At 48.6% G+C, this 14,666-nt stretch overlaps 1 protein-coding gene and 1 non-coding gene across 2 annotated transcripts in view; both read right to left on the reverse strand.

The window, feature by feature from the left end:
• Rassf5 (Ras association domain family member 5) overlaps positions 1–9,586 on the reverse strand; it is a 60,220-nt gene extending 50,634 nt beyond the window's left edge. Inside the window, exon 1 of the mRNA XM_055602557.1 lies at positions 9,127–9,586. Coding sequence (XP_055458532.1) covers positions 9,127–9,571 — 445 coding nt within the window. The 5' untranslated portion in view covers positions 9,572–9,586. The remainder of the gene's footprint in view (positions 1–9,126) is intronic.
• LOC129675340 (U6 spliceosomal RNA) lies at positions 121–227 on the reverse strand. The gene has a single exon (XR_008719901.1). It is a non-coding gene; the product is annotated as a U6 spliceosomal RNA (small nuclear RNA).
• Positions 9,587–14,666: the final 5,080 nt, after the last annotated feature.

Raw genomic sequence — 14,666 nt, forward strand, 5'->3', positions numbered from 1 at the left:
CCCTGCTGGGTAGAGTCTTTCAGAGGTCCTCTGTGATAGGCTCCTGTCCTATTCCCTATTTTCTCCCTCTTCTGACGTCCATCTCGTTTGCCTTTCTGAATGAAGATTGAGCATCTTACCAAAAATATGGAACGCTTCACGAATTTGCGTGTCATCCTTGCACAGGGGCCATGCTAACCTTCTCTGTATCGTTCCAATTTTAGTATATGTGCTGCCGAAGCGAGCACTTTAGTCTGTTTTTGTGGTCTGTTAGCATGTCAAGTGTGCTGTGTCCCAGAAAAAGGTTGTGAGTCCAGGTCCTGAGATGACACCTGGGATCATCAAGCAAGAGGTGGCGCCAAGGCCCTTTGCCCCTCTGGAGGGCCTGGGAACTCTGGCCCTGCCCACTACAGGGGAGGGTAGTATTGCCACTACTGCCCTGGGAGAGATGGGCACCTGAGGCTGAGAGAATTTTAATATTCGTAAAAGGGGAAGTCCCTTGACTTTGGCTCTAGGATAGCTTCACTTCTCTTTTCTCAGCACAAAGGTTTGTTTTGGTTTGGGGTTTTCTTTTGTTATTTCCAGTATTCAGGATGAAATCCGGGACCTACACACGTGTTCTAGAGTCTTCATACATGATCCTTTGGAGGTGAGACAGGTGTTCTACAGCTGTTCTGGGAGGTCTACCACCTCTAGCAGGGGAGTGTCTATGATGACCTCTGGCTGCCCCTAATTTCCAAGCTTGGGCTGAAGCTCTCTCTCCATGATGAAAGGAAAGTCCAGCCCAAGTGTCAGCAGAACTGGGAGCAACAACCTTCACCACCTTACAGGTTTTGGGTAAGGTGTAGCAGCCCCCGAAATACCTACATATATAAAAATGGATTGCTCTCGAAGCACTCATTGAAAGAGCAGGCAGACATTTTGGGAGAGCTCTCTGAGCTCTCAGATTACTGCAGGAATCTGTGGTTAAACAGAGGCTCTCTGGGTTTTTAATACTTTCCACTGCTGCAGAAAGGACATGATTATTATAACAGAAACCACCAAACCTCCAGCCACTACTGAGCTTGAATGGAAAACACATCCAAGTGAATGAGCAAAGTAGGCAGCAGACCCACTGTCTGGGGTTCAAGCCAGAGGTCTGCACAGCAGCCATGGTTAACTTTCCAGTCCTTATCTAGCCCTTCTCTGCCTCAGCTGTCTCCCCCGGGATTCTGTTTTCTTATTTTCACTTCGGTTATTGGCTGGTCTGTGTCACCGAGCTCTGACAGCTGAGATAAACAACAGACATACCTATGTGTGTCCACACCCACCCATATACGTGCCTATGTGTGTGCACATACACACCCACCTCATGCACATGTCTGTCACCACCGAGTACTGGCAATGGAAGAACACTAGTCTCTTCTACTCTAGGATTTAAAGATCTCGTGATTTGCACATGATAAAGACCAACTTAAGAGACTAAATGGGGAGACAGGCTGTGTGTAGTCAACTCTCAACTACCTGGGCACCAATGGAAACTGCAGCTTGCACATGGATCACCCTTCTTTTTTTTTTTTTTTACCCCCTGTAGCTATTACTAGTAATAGTGTTTTGGACATTTCAACATTCATTGACAGAGAGAGGGACAGGAATAAGAAAACTTAATAAACTATATGGCCAATGATACTAGTTCAGAAGGCAAAATGCTGTGTTAGATTCTGGGTCATCCAATAGAAACCACTCTACTCCCCTGACTGTGATGTTCTCTCATCTTTGAGACAGCCATGATTAAGTAAGTCCTGCCTACCTCACAGCAGAACACAGGGCCCAACACAGGGGCCTGAAAATGCTTTACACAGCCAAGTGGGATTCAAGTCCCTTCTGCTCCTGGACTTCTCAGCCATTCTAAGACAGGTGAATATTTATTTCCATTTTCACAGGTTTTCAAAACAACTCATGTCATGGCTCAGAAAATTCAGTGATGACATTTTCCCAAGGCCAGCTCTCAGCAGACAATGCTGGGGGATCTAAGCTTTCCTGTTTTTTTTTTTTTTTTTTTTTTTTTTTTTTAGGGCTCTTGGATTCCAGGTGTGCACAGCAGTATTGTTGTGGCTATGTGATAATCCATCTAATTCAAGGTCTTGTACATGTTAGGCAAGTGGTCTATAACGCTTCAGAAATATTTTTTTTAAAACCACAAACAACACTGCTGTAGTTTTAGACTTGTCTTTTCTGAACTTGTTTCCTTAAGGTCCATGTAAGATCAGTTTTCATTTCCTTTTCATGTGTGTTTGTGTGTGTACATACACGTGTGTTCATGTTTCTGTGTATGAAAGCACATGTAGAAGAACAACCTGGGTACCATTCCTTAGGAGCCATCCTCCTTGTTTTGAGACAGGGTCTCACACTGGGCCCAAGGATTTTCTCATTAGGCTCGCTGGCTGGCCAGCATCTACAAGTATCTGCCTGCCTCTGTTCCCACAGGTTGGGCTTACAAATGTGTGGGGGCTAGAGCGATGGCTCAGAGGTTAAGAGAACTAGCTGCTCTTCCAGAGGTCCTGAGTCCAATTCCCAGCAACCACATGGTGGCTCACAACCATCTGCAATGGGATCTGATTATTTTGGTGTACATGAAGACAGAACACTCATATAAATAAAATACATACATAAGTAAATCTTTGGGGAAAAAAAAAACCAAAAAACAAATATGTGCTCCATGCCCAGCTATATATGTGGGTTCTAGGGCTCTAACTTTAATTAGCATGCTTGTAGAGCAAGTACTTTACATACTGAACTATCTTTCCAGCTTTCATTTTTCTCCAGCCAATATACACTGAAGACCTGGAAATGTGTCTATTCAAGACACAGGGAGTCAGAGGTGGCAGAAGGTGGCTCGGATGTCACCTGCCAAAGAGTAAATATGACCTAGCCTCATGTGGTCACAGGTGAGCGTTATGCTGAGCCACCATCCACCTGTCCAGTGACACATGGAAATGAACGGCCTAAATACGGAACTCCCCCTGACAAGCCCTCTGTGCAATACCACCTTGTGCTTTTCCTCCTGGTGTCCTCAACTGCAGTCAAGACAATGGATATAGGTAGGAACATCCTGAAGAAAACACGTGACTCTTCAATTTTTATCAGTTACCTAGACCCTCAACCACAACCCATCATTCTACATTGAGACTGGGCCGTGGTTCCAAGACACACTCTTCCCCAACTAAAGCACAAAGAGACACAACTTCAGATTTCCCAGCAGAGGCATCTCATGAACTTCCTCAACTCCAGGAACCACAAGCAGGCTAGAACAGGCCTGGCACAGACATGTTGGCCACTTCTGCCAATGAACACACCATGATGAGGTCTTGAGGTCCACCTGGCTCTGCCCATGTCTCCTCAGCATAGTGTGTGTGCATGCTTCGGGGAAGACCCACTGGCATGAGTCTGAGATAAGATACCCTTGACCTTGGTGCAAGGCACGCATAACTATTCCCAGCACAGACTTTATTCTACTGAACCAGCGCCCCCCAGGAAAAGTAGTCTGTGATTAGCCTGACACCACCTCCTTAAGCCTTCTCCTTCTCTCCCCAAAGTCCCAAGCTTGCTCAGCTACCCTCTCAACCCTGAGCTCCTACTCAGAACATGGGGGAGAGAAGCTTGCCAGAATGCCTGGAAAAAAACCAAATATGAGTAAATACAAAGCCATCTCCTGAGTCAGGGCTGGCCTCTGCAGAGTCAGCTGCCGCCAGCACTTCCTGACCCAGTAGGGGAGAGCTGGAGCAGAGCCCTGTGGGAGGGCTGGGTGGCTGCAGACAGCAGAAACCAAGAGCAAGACCATGTATTTGGGAGGGCAGAGGTGGCCTGCAGCAGTACAGACCAGGGTCTGTCCGCTGGGAAGAGCGCCTGGCTCTGAGCAATACCAGGACCAGGAGCAGAATCGCCAGGGCCAGAGTGCTTACATGCCTTGCATACACACAGCTATTCACCCCCAAAGAACCTTGCCATCTCTGGAATGCGAACAGGAAGGGCTTGAGATGTTTACAGGTCCATCACCAGTCTTAATACTATTCCAGGCAGTGCAAGAGCAGCAAGCAGCCGCCCTCTATGGGAAACTGAGGCATGAGGGCTGAGTATGGAGAGCCATCGAGATCCCTGGGAGGTGGGGTAGAACACACACACCACCTTGCCATGATTGGAGACTGCCTATGATTAGAGGTGTTGTATACTAGGCCCCAAGTGGGGAAATGTGCTGAGGGCCTGAGATGGCCTCAAAGCTTTGCAGGCATGTCAGAATTAGCTCTACCTGAGAGGTTCCTGCTAACAGGCTGGCCAAGAAAGCCCCAGGCAGGTAACTCCTTGGCAGAAACACCCCACATTCCAGCCTCATGAGGCTGTTTTCAGGATGAGTGTGGCAGCAAGCATGGAAATGAGATTCTTCAGAGAAGAGGCATTGCTTGAAATGTGAAATGTGAAATGTCCTGCCTGTGTGCCTTCTCAGCCCTCGGCTGGCCTGGCCCAAGCTGAAACAGCACACAGTCCCCAGGATGGGATTCACTCTGTCAGGCAGGCAGAGTCCTTCTGGCTGGCTGAGGCTGTTTTCCTTCTCACTCGGGGCTTACCTGCCACACTCACTTGTCACTGGCTGGTTCAAGAGTGAGCTTGGAGAAACAGAAAAATCCCAGCCCCAGTCCTCATCAATTCCCTGCCATTCTAATAACTCACAGCTTCGGCAGACGGACACACACATTCATTACCAAGTCTAATTAGGCTGTAGACAAGGAGCATTAATCATTTTTGACTACACCTGGAATTCAAGCCCCCATACTCCATAATCATAGAATTTCATGCTTTAATGAATGGGGGTTGGAATTAATCCCTTCACTTTCATCTTTTGAGATAATGGGAAGGGAAGAATGGAAAACTAGGGGTCTTGACTGGAGGAGTCAGAGTACCACCATTGCCCTTTCCTTATCTTTTAACACACACTCCAAAGAGGCCTTTCCCAAGAAGACTTTATTTAGAGCCAGAGGGGAGAAAGCTGGATGTTTCCTTATCATCTTCAACAACAAAACATCAATTTTAGTGCCTAATTTTTCTAGCTTCCCAAACAAAATATGAGTCTAAACTCAGGAAAACACCAGCTACTCCCTCCAGCACTGCTGGATTGCCCTGGGCAAACAGTTTCCAAGTGCCCAGAGGAAACACAGGAACCGTCAGCACAGCCAAGGGCTGTGCCACTATGCTTTTTATAAAGACCTTTGTCTGCCACAGTATGGTGGGGTGTGTATGGTGGCCTAAGTCAGGGTCCTAGTAGTCTTGCAAAGAGCCCCTAATAGAATTGGTGAGCTGCCACCGAGGTGGTGGCAATCCCACAAAGGATCTAGTAAAACCCAGCCATTAATACAGCAACAGGAATTAGAGGAGTCAGACAAGCAATTCCAAGACACCAGTAGCCCTCACGAAGAAAAGTCACGAGCCCCTCCCTAGGAATTCGGCAGTGAGTACATGTTCTCACACTGCCGTCAAAATCTATCACTGGAGGTGGAGGTTAGGGGACTGAGCCCCAGGGAGATCCCCCTTTCAAGCCTATCATTCCAATCACTTTATACCCATAGTTCTGAATAAGCACCCTTTCAGAGGGTCTCTTTTCCCAGAGCCAACCCGGGGCACCCAAGTATCAACAGCTTTCAACAGATACCTGAAGTCTCTCCTATCTGGATGAGAATTAGACTTAGTTTCTCCAACTGCCAGGCCATTCCTTGGCCCAGAATGGCTCACACACCCACTCAAATGAGACAAATGGCAGGTAGCCATCTTTATGTGCCTTCTACACAAGAAAGGGCAAGAGGCAGCTGGAGAAATTCCCAGGTTATTTGCTGTTGACTGTTCTCTCTGGGAATGTTAGAGTTAGTTAACGTCTCACCATTACCACCCCGCCCAAACACAAAGCCTTGGGGTTCTGCAGACTCTCACCTATGCTGGTTTCCTCTGCATGTATTTGTGCTAAACCCAGTAGATTTCCTTCTTTATCTAACAAATTTGATTTTGTGTGTACATGAATTGTGGGTGTGTTTGGAAGCCAGAGGTCAGCATGAGTCTCTCTCCTAACTGCTCACCATTTTATTTTTAAGATAGGGTCTCTCAGTGATCCTGGTGTACAGGTGAGCACTATAGGGCTAGATTTTTTACAATGAATCTGGGGATCTGAACTCACCTCTTTATGCTTGCTCTGTAAGCACTTCTGAGCCATCTTTCTAGCTCCCAGACTTAATCCTGAGAGTTAGCAATAGCTCTGATCTTTCCAGCATTAACCAGCACTGCTACAGACCATGAAATGGAATTAAACTTAAGCTAGGCAAGGCAAGTCTTTAAAATTTCTTTTATTGAAAGCCCATTTGCCAACTAGGCTCCTACCCAGTATCAGCCTCCTGAACAGACATGTCATTTACAGCCCCCCTGACCTTTGACTCTTAACAACATAGACAAACATCTGTTTCCAACCACCACTCACGGAAACCATCACAGCACCCTGCTGGTCATAAGTGCTATTCGGAAAGGGACCTCTAAGCCAGGCACAGGAGAACCTCAGCCACTGGAGTATGGGTTTCACCACAGCTGACTTCCACCTGAGATGCTAGGCAGAGATGTCATTTCTAGAGGATACTTCATACTTGAACTTCGAAGATTTAGTACTCACTTTCCCCCTTTCAACTCCACAACCAATCAGAGCTTGAAAACTGTACTCTACGCTGGTGAGGTATAGTGAGCCCCAGCCAGCCATGAAAGCTCTTAAATGGGAGGAGATGATAGTAACGTTTTTATCTAATTGGATGTTCATTTGTATCCTGCCAAGCACTTTTTTAATCAACTTGTATATGATTAATGAATCGAATTCTAGCATTGACATGATGCAGTAGATAAGACCATTATCCAAAAATTTTAAAGACAAGTGAGGGAAACACAGACATTCATGGGGCCACACAGAGACCCCATGGTCTCTGTGGAAGTTTGGATTCAAAGCTAGAACTTTGGTTCCAGTTTGAGGTGTGTGTGTTTGTGTGTGTATACATGAGTGTGTGCATCTATGGGTACAAGTAGGCTAGGGTTGGTCAGCAGGGACAGGAACCTCTATGTCTCCACTCCCCACCCAACACTGAGATTTTGAGCATGTGCCACGGTGCCTGCCTTTATTTTTGTTCATGTGGGTTCTAAGGATCAAGCTCAGGTCTTCACCCTTGCCTTGCCAATTGAGCTATCTTCCCCAGCTCGAAGATCCCTTTTAAAAGTCCCTTTTCTGATCCATGCTTTTCAAAATGAAAATAAAGCAAACAAACCCCTCTCAGGGAACCAGACCTCAGCTTAATACCAGATGCCTGGTGAGTCTGTTCTGCACACAAAAAAATTTCTCAACTTTCTCCTAGTCAGCCAAACACTCACAGTTAAATATTAAAAACAACAAACAGAGATCCCTTTCTATGGCTTCTTGACTCCAGTTCTGCGGCCTCTCTAGTGGTCAGACATCTCTGGCTGGTAGGAAACCCACTGCACAGGGGTCACAGGAACCCAAGAAGGCCTCAGCAAGTTGCAGGTCAGAGGCCTATGATCTCTGTTTTCCAACTGCTGGAAACTATCCAGGGACAGAGTGAGGGACATAAACAATTCTAAGTGAGGTCTGAGGATGCTCATTTAGTCATGGAGTACTGCACAGATACCCACACAGAAACCTGCCAGCACCATTATTGTGAACGTGGAGGACACCACAAACTCGGTGTGAAACTCATGGTCCGTCAAAGGCTGAATACAAGCAAGAAATACAACAAGCATATTTCCACAGCGAGCACAGCTTCTGGAATTTGAGCATAAGTACATCCATATCAACGAAGGTACTGGCTCTTTCCCTGTACACAAGGTTAGCGGATACTGCATGGCACCCAGGAACATCGAGGGAGAGAACACTAGCATATCCAAGGGTAAGTTGCACTGGATTCTTCTGCAGGTCAGCAGCACTTACAAAGGACAGCATCCACACACGGCACAGGCACAGGACTCTTCATGCCCAGCTCTCTCCTGAACAGGCACCTGAATGGGGAGTGCTGATGGTGGGAAGAACACACCTCCCTTCCCTTTCCCTCAATCCTGGCAGTGGCTGAGGGGGAGCTGCTGTGGACTACAGTAAGAGGAAAGGTAGGGCTAGCTGCTGCTCTCCAGCAATGCAGTCTGAGCGAGGTACAGGGTGTTATGGTAGGAAAAGGCCCTTCACCAAAAGATGTGGCGATGACTGCAATCCATTTCCACAGATGATTGCTAGAGACCGCCATTGTGCTGTGTGCTTCACATGTTTGAAGCGGCTACATAAACACATGGGTAGGAGTATCCTCTAGCAACAGCCGATACATGGTTGGTGAGGACGGACACATATTAAAGGAATGCACACAGTCTCACCATTGGAGAGAGGTAATCATAAGCTCTAACAAGAGCGAGGATTTGCTCAGACACTCTCTATACTGGTGCCCAATGTTTCAGTAAGGATTGAGTGAAGCCAGCAGATAACTGGGAATGCCTTGAGGAAGGAACCAGCTGGGAGCTTAGTGATTTTAACGATGGAAGACTGGTGCAGGGGCCCAAGAGAAAGAAGACGGAAGCAGGGCACAAAGGGTTGAAGAGTCAGGTGTGGAGGGCAGAAGTGACCTCAGGTGCAGTTGACCTCACCCTCACAGCTGTTTCCATTCAAAGCCCTAACTAGGCTTTCGGTGCCAACAGCTACACTAGAAGGAAGAGCCTGAGCAAAACCAAAGGGGACCAACAAGCCATTTCCCCATTAACTATAAGTAAGGGTCAAATATCAATACCACTATCCAATTCTAAAAATGTACGACTAAAGGAAGAAGAGGCCGTATGGAAGGCAACTGAATGACCTTGTGCAGAGCCATCAATCCCAACCTGCAAACAAGCGTGCCTGCACACACGGGGGAGAAGGCTCAGCCCCATCTGTATACATATAACCACATACACACATATAATCACATGGGGCCAGCGGGCAGCCACTAAAGGATACCAGGCAGTGGACAGCACTCCAAAGGTTACCTGCCTAAAGTTGGCTACAAAAGGCCTCCTCTCCCAGGCTAAGAGCCCTTCACCCTGCTCACCTCCCCTGCCCTCACTCACTAGCGCAACGCAGCGCCTGCCGCAGCACCTCCTGTCCGCACAGGTCACACCAGCCCGGGCCACCCCGAAGCGCCAGTTCCACGAAATGGTGCCCCTCGCCTCTCTCGGCCAGGACACGGGGATCCTGTGGCTGCTCGAAGATGCTCCGCACGTCGCGGGGTCGGTGAGACCCAGGCCGCCGCCGTAGTCTCTGCTGCAAACCGGGCCGGACAGGGCGAGCAGATCGGCAGTCTCGGGGTGTGGGCTCTGGGTCCCTACGGGCACTCCTCCGGCCGCCGCGACCCTCTGACACCTCGGACGCTGGGACCAGGGCGGTGGGGATGCAGCGGCGCGACCGGGCGGGCGGCGGCGGCGGCTCGGTGCCACCCAGGCTTTGCAGATATCGCGGACGCTCGGGGTCTAGGAGCAGCGGGTAGGGACGCTGCCCGATGGCCGGGGACGCCATGGCCAAGGCTGGCAAGCTGCAGCAGCTACCGAGCTTGGCGGACAGAAGAGGCGGCACCGGGCGAGCGCGCTTTTAAAGGGCCCGCAGCAGGCGGGGCGGGGCGGGGCCCTCGGAGAGGCCGGAAGGGTAACACGCGTGACTGCGGGCCGGAGCCGCCTGGATTTAAGGGCGACTCCCCGACTGGGGCCGTGAAGGTCCCAGAACCGGAGAGGGTTCGTCTGGCTCCCGGGCCTCTGCCTCTAGCCCTGCCTGGTTCGCTCTCGCATCTCCCACGCACTGACACCGGCAGGGCAAGGAGTGGGTGGGGGGAGGGCTTTGGAACCTGGAGGAGCCCGGGCACAGGAGCTAGCCCGCTGCTGTCACTAAGCGCTGCGGACGCTCCGAGTTGGCCGTGGGAAGCTGGCTAGGTTGATCCTCCCTTCGCACCTCTGCTGCAGAGGCTGCCCTTCCCCCAGTACTGGGTTAGAGTGATCCTGGATGACCTTTAGTGATGGATGATCCTGAGAGAGCTCTGTGTCCCGTGGGTGGACCGGAGCTTTTCTCCGGAATTAAACCTTCCTCTTAGCTGCCGGAGAAATCACTGCAGAAATGCCAATCCCCTAAACACTTTATTCCTTTATTTCTGGTGAGGAAGATTCACCTGTGCGGGAGTGGGAAGTGGAGAAGTCCGCACCCTACCAGCACGAAGGGGTCCGCCATAGGCTCCTGTCTGTCTTAAGGTTCTGCCGCCACCATCTTGAAAGTCCAATTCTCGAACAAACGACCAGGTGTTTTCTCTTTGCACTGGGTCTTGAAAATTATGTAGTGGAAATGACTAATGGGCCTGTCCACAGCCCCATTTCAAGGCAGAGAGAACAAGTGGGGCTATGGGCATCTTAAGTTTTTGAACCTGTGTCCTGTCCCTCTACAGTGTCCTTGGCCCTCTACAGTCTGTTTTTGTAGCTGCAGTCCCCATTGCTCTGCCCAGTCGCGCCCCACCCACCCACCCACTTCCCCCGTTCTCACACTCTACCCCTTATATCACAGGTTTGAATTGGTTGATTTAGCTGCAGTCACCAGCAAGCAGCTTTGGGAATAGAGTCACTCCACCCTATCCCCAAATTCTGTATTTTGGGTTTCAACAAACTACTGATAGAAATATCAGGGGTGTGTGTGTCTGTATAAACATATACACATTTTTTCTCGTTACTATTCATTAAATAATACTGGATAGCAATGATTCATACACATTTACACAATACCGGGTATTATAAGTAATATAGACATGGCTGAAATGCATAGGTTCTCTGTGCGCACTAAGCTAATTTATAAAAGGGAGGAGCATCCTCAGGTTAGAGTATTAGGGACAATGGTGTGTATGGAGTGTGTGGAGGATTCTAAAACCAGACCTGGAATTGTCTATAAATTCATCTACACCTTAATCCTTAATCCTCAGGGTTCTTTCCAGGCCAGAGACGGGTCTCCCCTAGTGTCTGGCTGGGGAACCCTCACTTTCACTTTTCCCCTTGAAGGTAATTTCGGGCAATTCCTAAAAGTCCAGCAGCCAGGGAATTCCCAGCCTTCCTTGCCTCTCTCCCACACAGCCTCTCTCCCAGGGTGGTGATAATAAGAGTCCTCCACCTTCCAAGTTGCTGGTAGAGTAGAGGTTCCTGGATTCATTGGTTCCCGGGTGTTGGGAAGAAGGACTAAGTAATGCAAAATGGAGAGAGAGAGAGAGGAAGAGGAAGGAGGAGGGGGAGGAGGGGAGGAAGAGGAGGAGGAGGAGGAGGAGGAGGAGGAGGAGGAGGAGGAGGATGGGAAGGTGGGCCACGGTGGTCCCTGCTCCCCACCCTTCCTCTTCCTAGCCCTAGAGAGATTGCTAAATCACAGCTTGCTGGCTGCACCTGGATTCCTGGATGGGTAGGTCTGGGCTCAGATACTGGACTTGCATTTCTCTCAAGTTCCCACGTAGTGCTGGTGCCAAGGGTCCACTCAGAACTACTGTTCAGGAGCCATGGCAGCTGTGAGAAAATGAACCACTCTGCTCCAGACTACAGGATCTTTGGGGTGGGGCTGGTTATAACTGAGAGAACCTCAGCAGGGGCTGTTCCTTGGTACTTTCTCTGAATGTGTGAAAAGGGAGGTACAGCCTGCCTTTATGGCCTCTTACTCCTCCTCTCTGGGATTTCTGCAAGCTCCCAGAGTTCTTGTAGAATCCTGTGTGGCATATAATATTTGTTTTTTTTTTTTCCACCCTGTGTCATCCTTCCATCTCCCTCTCAGGCATGCCATGTTCTGGGTGAGATCTGGGACAGAAACCCAGCTTGAGTTTGGGGTGACAGTTTGGTGTGTAATTAACACAATTCTGATAACAAATACAGCATTAGAAGGCCAGTTTTTGAAACACTATGAATACTAGCTAGCCACTGTCATCTCTGACTTCCCCGTGCTCAGGCCATTTGGGACTGACCTCAATTCCCTGGCTGGGAATACTCCTTGGGTGGGCACCGGTATTGATTGTGAGTGACTGAGGCTGGCTGGGACAGTCAGGTGTGCAGCCTTCTCAGCTGTTAGGCTACATAGAAGACACTGTGGACTTTCCCGTGACTTCGATTTGATGGAGTAGTGTTGACTGCCTCCAGAGTTGATGGGGAAATGGTACGGAGCCAGAGCTCCTGGGATGGAGACAGGTGGCAATAGTATAACTTTGTGTAACCCACCCAAACCTTTATCATGTTTATTTTAAGATTCATCTCCCTGAAACAAGAAAATTGAGGTCAAGGTAGAGTAGTAGCTACCCCCCAACCTTAATAGATGTGGGACTTACCTCCCCAATCTTTCCCAATCCAGTCCCCTCCTCTGTCTCATGAAAGAGCATCTCCTTCCACAACTTTGTCCTTGGTCACCAGGCTGCAAGGCTTCACCACATTTGCTGAAACATCTTCTGGGAGTTTTTCTCCTCCTTAGCAGACCATCTTGGCTCAGCACTTGTCACTTTTCCCAGCTGTGACTCATTCCAGCACAGAGGATGTGCTGCTCTGCATTTTTGACCAAGAGGAAGGATTATGGTGAATTGCAGTCAAGATCACCTTGCAGGTGGTCCCAAAATATGTTGTTTCCCCTACTGGGTGAGTTATTGCAAAACTATCCCCCAATCTCTACTTCTATCCCCTAGTAGAAAAGAAAAGGGAAGGGCAGGCATGGCCTGATTTTCTGAAGGGGACACTTTGTTTTTGTCTGATTTTGAGGCATTTGAAGTTGCTTAAAATCTCTGAAGGTTTTAGGGAACCCTGGGGATGTTGGAAGTTGCGCATTCATAGGATTACTATATCAGTCAGGGTAAGTTATGTTGCAAATATAGCCCCATATTTTGGCGCATTTAAATAATGGAGACTTCTTTCCCACTCATACTACATGTTCTGTGCTGGATGGCAGGGCACTCCCATAAGAGTCACTCAGGAACTCATGAAGATCCCAGACACCATATCTAATAAATGTGTTCAGAAGTTCCCAGCATGATGTTCTATGACTAGCCTATATTTTATAAGAGATTTTTATTAATATGACACATGAACCACAGAAAATAGGTCTGAAGCAGTGGTAAGAAAAATTGTGTGATTCCTCTACAACATTTGAGGCTCAGCCTCCACAAGAAGAGGTTCTTGCTTGCAACTTTCAGTGTGGGCCAGGGACACCTCATATTGCTAGAGAATAACAGATCTGTGAAGATCTCTTGTAAACTGTGAAATGGCCAGTGTTCCCATTTTACAGATTAGAAACCAAGGCACAGGATCATGTGACTGGCACAGCATAGGTCCTAGCCTGGATTCCAGACCACCCAAATCCACATACTGGCCTTTGCAGTGCCTGCTGGAGTGGGAAGGGGCAGTGGATAAAACCCTGATCTGAATATAGATGCATCAAAGAGTCAGAATCCTTATCCAGTTTTCTTCCCATTTTCATAGCACTCTACTTCCTTGGTCAGGTCCAGTTGTCAGGTCCTGCATCTCAGGGTCATCCCAGGGTCACCCAACCATCACTCCATCCGTATCTCTACCATCACCATTATCCTAATAGGAGTTGCAGGTGGCCTTTGATTTGTCTCCCTCCTTGAGTCTTGTTGGTCTTTCTGACCCCCTTTTCTATGCAGGACAAATAGGAGGTACTGGTGTTGGTCCAGTGGAGTGAGCTCAGTTGTAGCCTCATAACCAATGTCTAGTTCAAAACATGTGTTTTTCTTCTAAGCTATAGAAATAAAGGACATGAGCTGATGCTCTAGTGATAATGGAAGATGCCCTGAGATCTTCAGGGCTAGAGGGGAAGAAGAGGGACTTGGAAGCTTGAGCCACCCTCCAAAGTGCTGAGCACTGTGGTGAATTTGCTGTATCCAGATGCTTCTGACTAGCCAGGACTGAGAGATGGATAAGCACCATGTCCATTCTTTGGCATGACTTTTTTTTTTTTGCTTATTTTGTTTGTGAGCAGAGGTCATAGGACAGCTTACAGGGGAGTGGGATGTGTTCTCTCCTTCCACCAAACATGTCACCAAATGCTTATACTCTCCAGAGCATTTTTCTCTGTCCTTGACAGTACTTAAGGACAAAAAGTGTGTGTGTGAGTGAGTGAGTGTGTGTGTGTGTGTGTGTGTGTGTAGGGGTGCTCCTGAAAAGTGTTGCTATTAGGCTGGGGTACCAGCTTCATGGCACCTCCTCCCTCTGCATCTGAAATGTGCAATTTTTCCACCCTGTGCTACAGCCAAACTTGTGATAGGCTGGATTGTATGTGTGCACACAGTTTCCTTTTGTTTTATTTTTCCTACACTGGAAAAACTCAGATATTCCAAACATATTTGTCAGTGGCTTTTATCCTTTAGCCAAAGGAGAGGCTACAAGCCACAAGCCCTGATATTCCAGGAGCAGGTCTGCTGTAGTGGCAGCGAGCCCGAGACTGAGGTTAGGACAGATTACCAAGCACAGAGTGGCTTGGATGACATCATGGGCTGTCCCTACCCCACTTCAGCCCCACTCCACCCACCATGAGCCCCTTCTGTCTCTCTGATGCCCTCATTTCTGCTCCCCTTGGTGTTTTTCCATTTCTCTCTCCTTCCCTGCCACTC

Source organism: Psammomys obesus, unplaced genomic scaffold, assembly GCF_907164565.1.
Source record: "Psammomys obesus unplaced genomic scaffold, mPsaObe1.curated_primary_1811, whole genome shotgun sequence".
Lineage (NCBI taxonomy): Eukaryota > Metazoa > Chordata > Mammalia > Rodentia > Muridae > Psammomys > Psammomys obesus.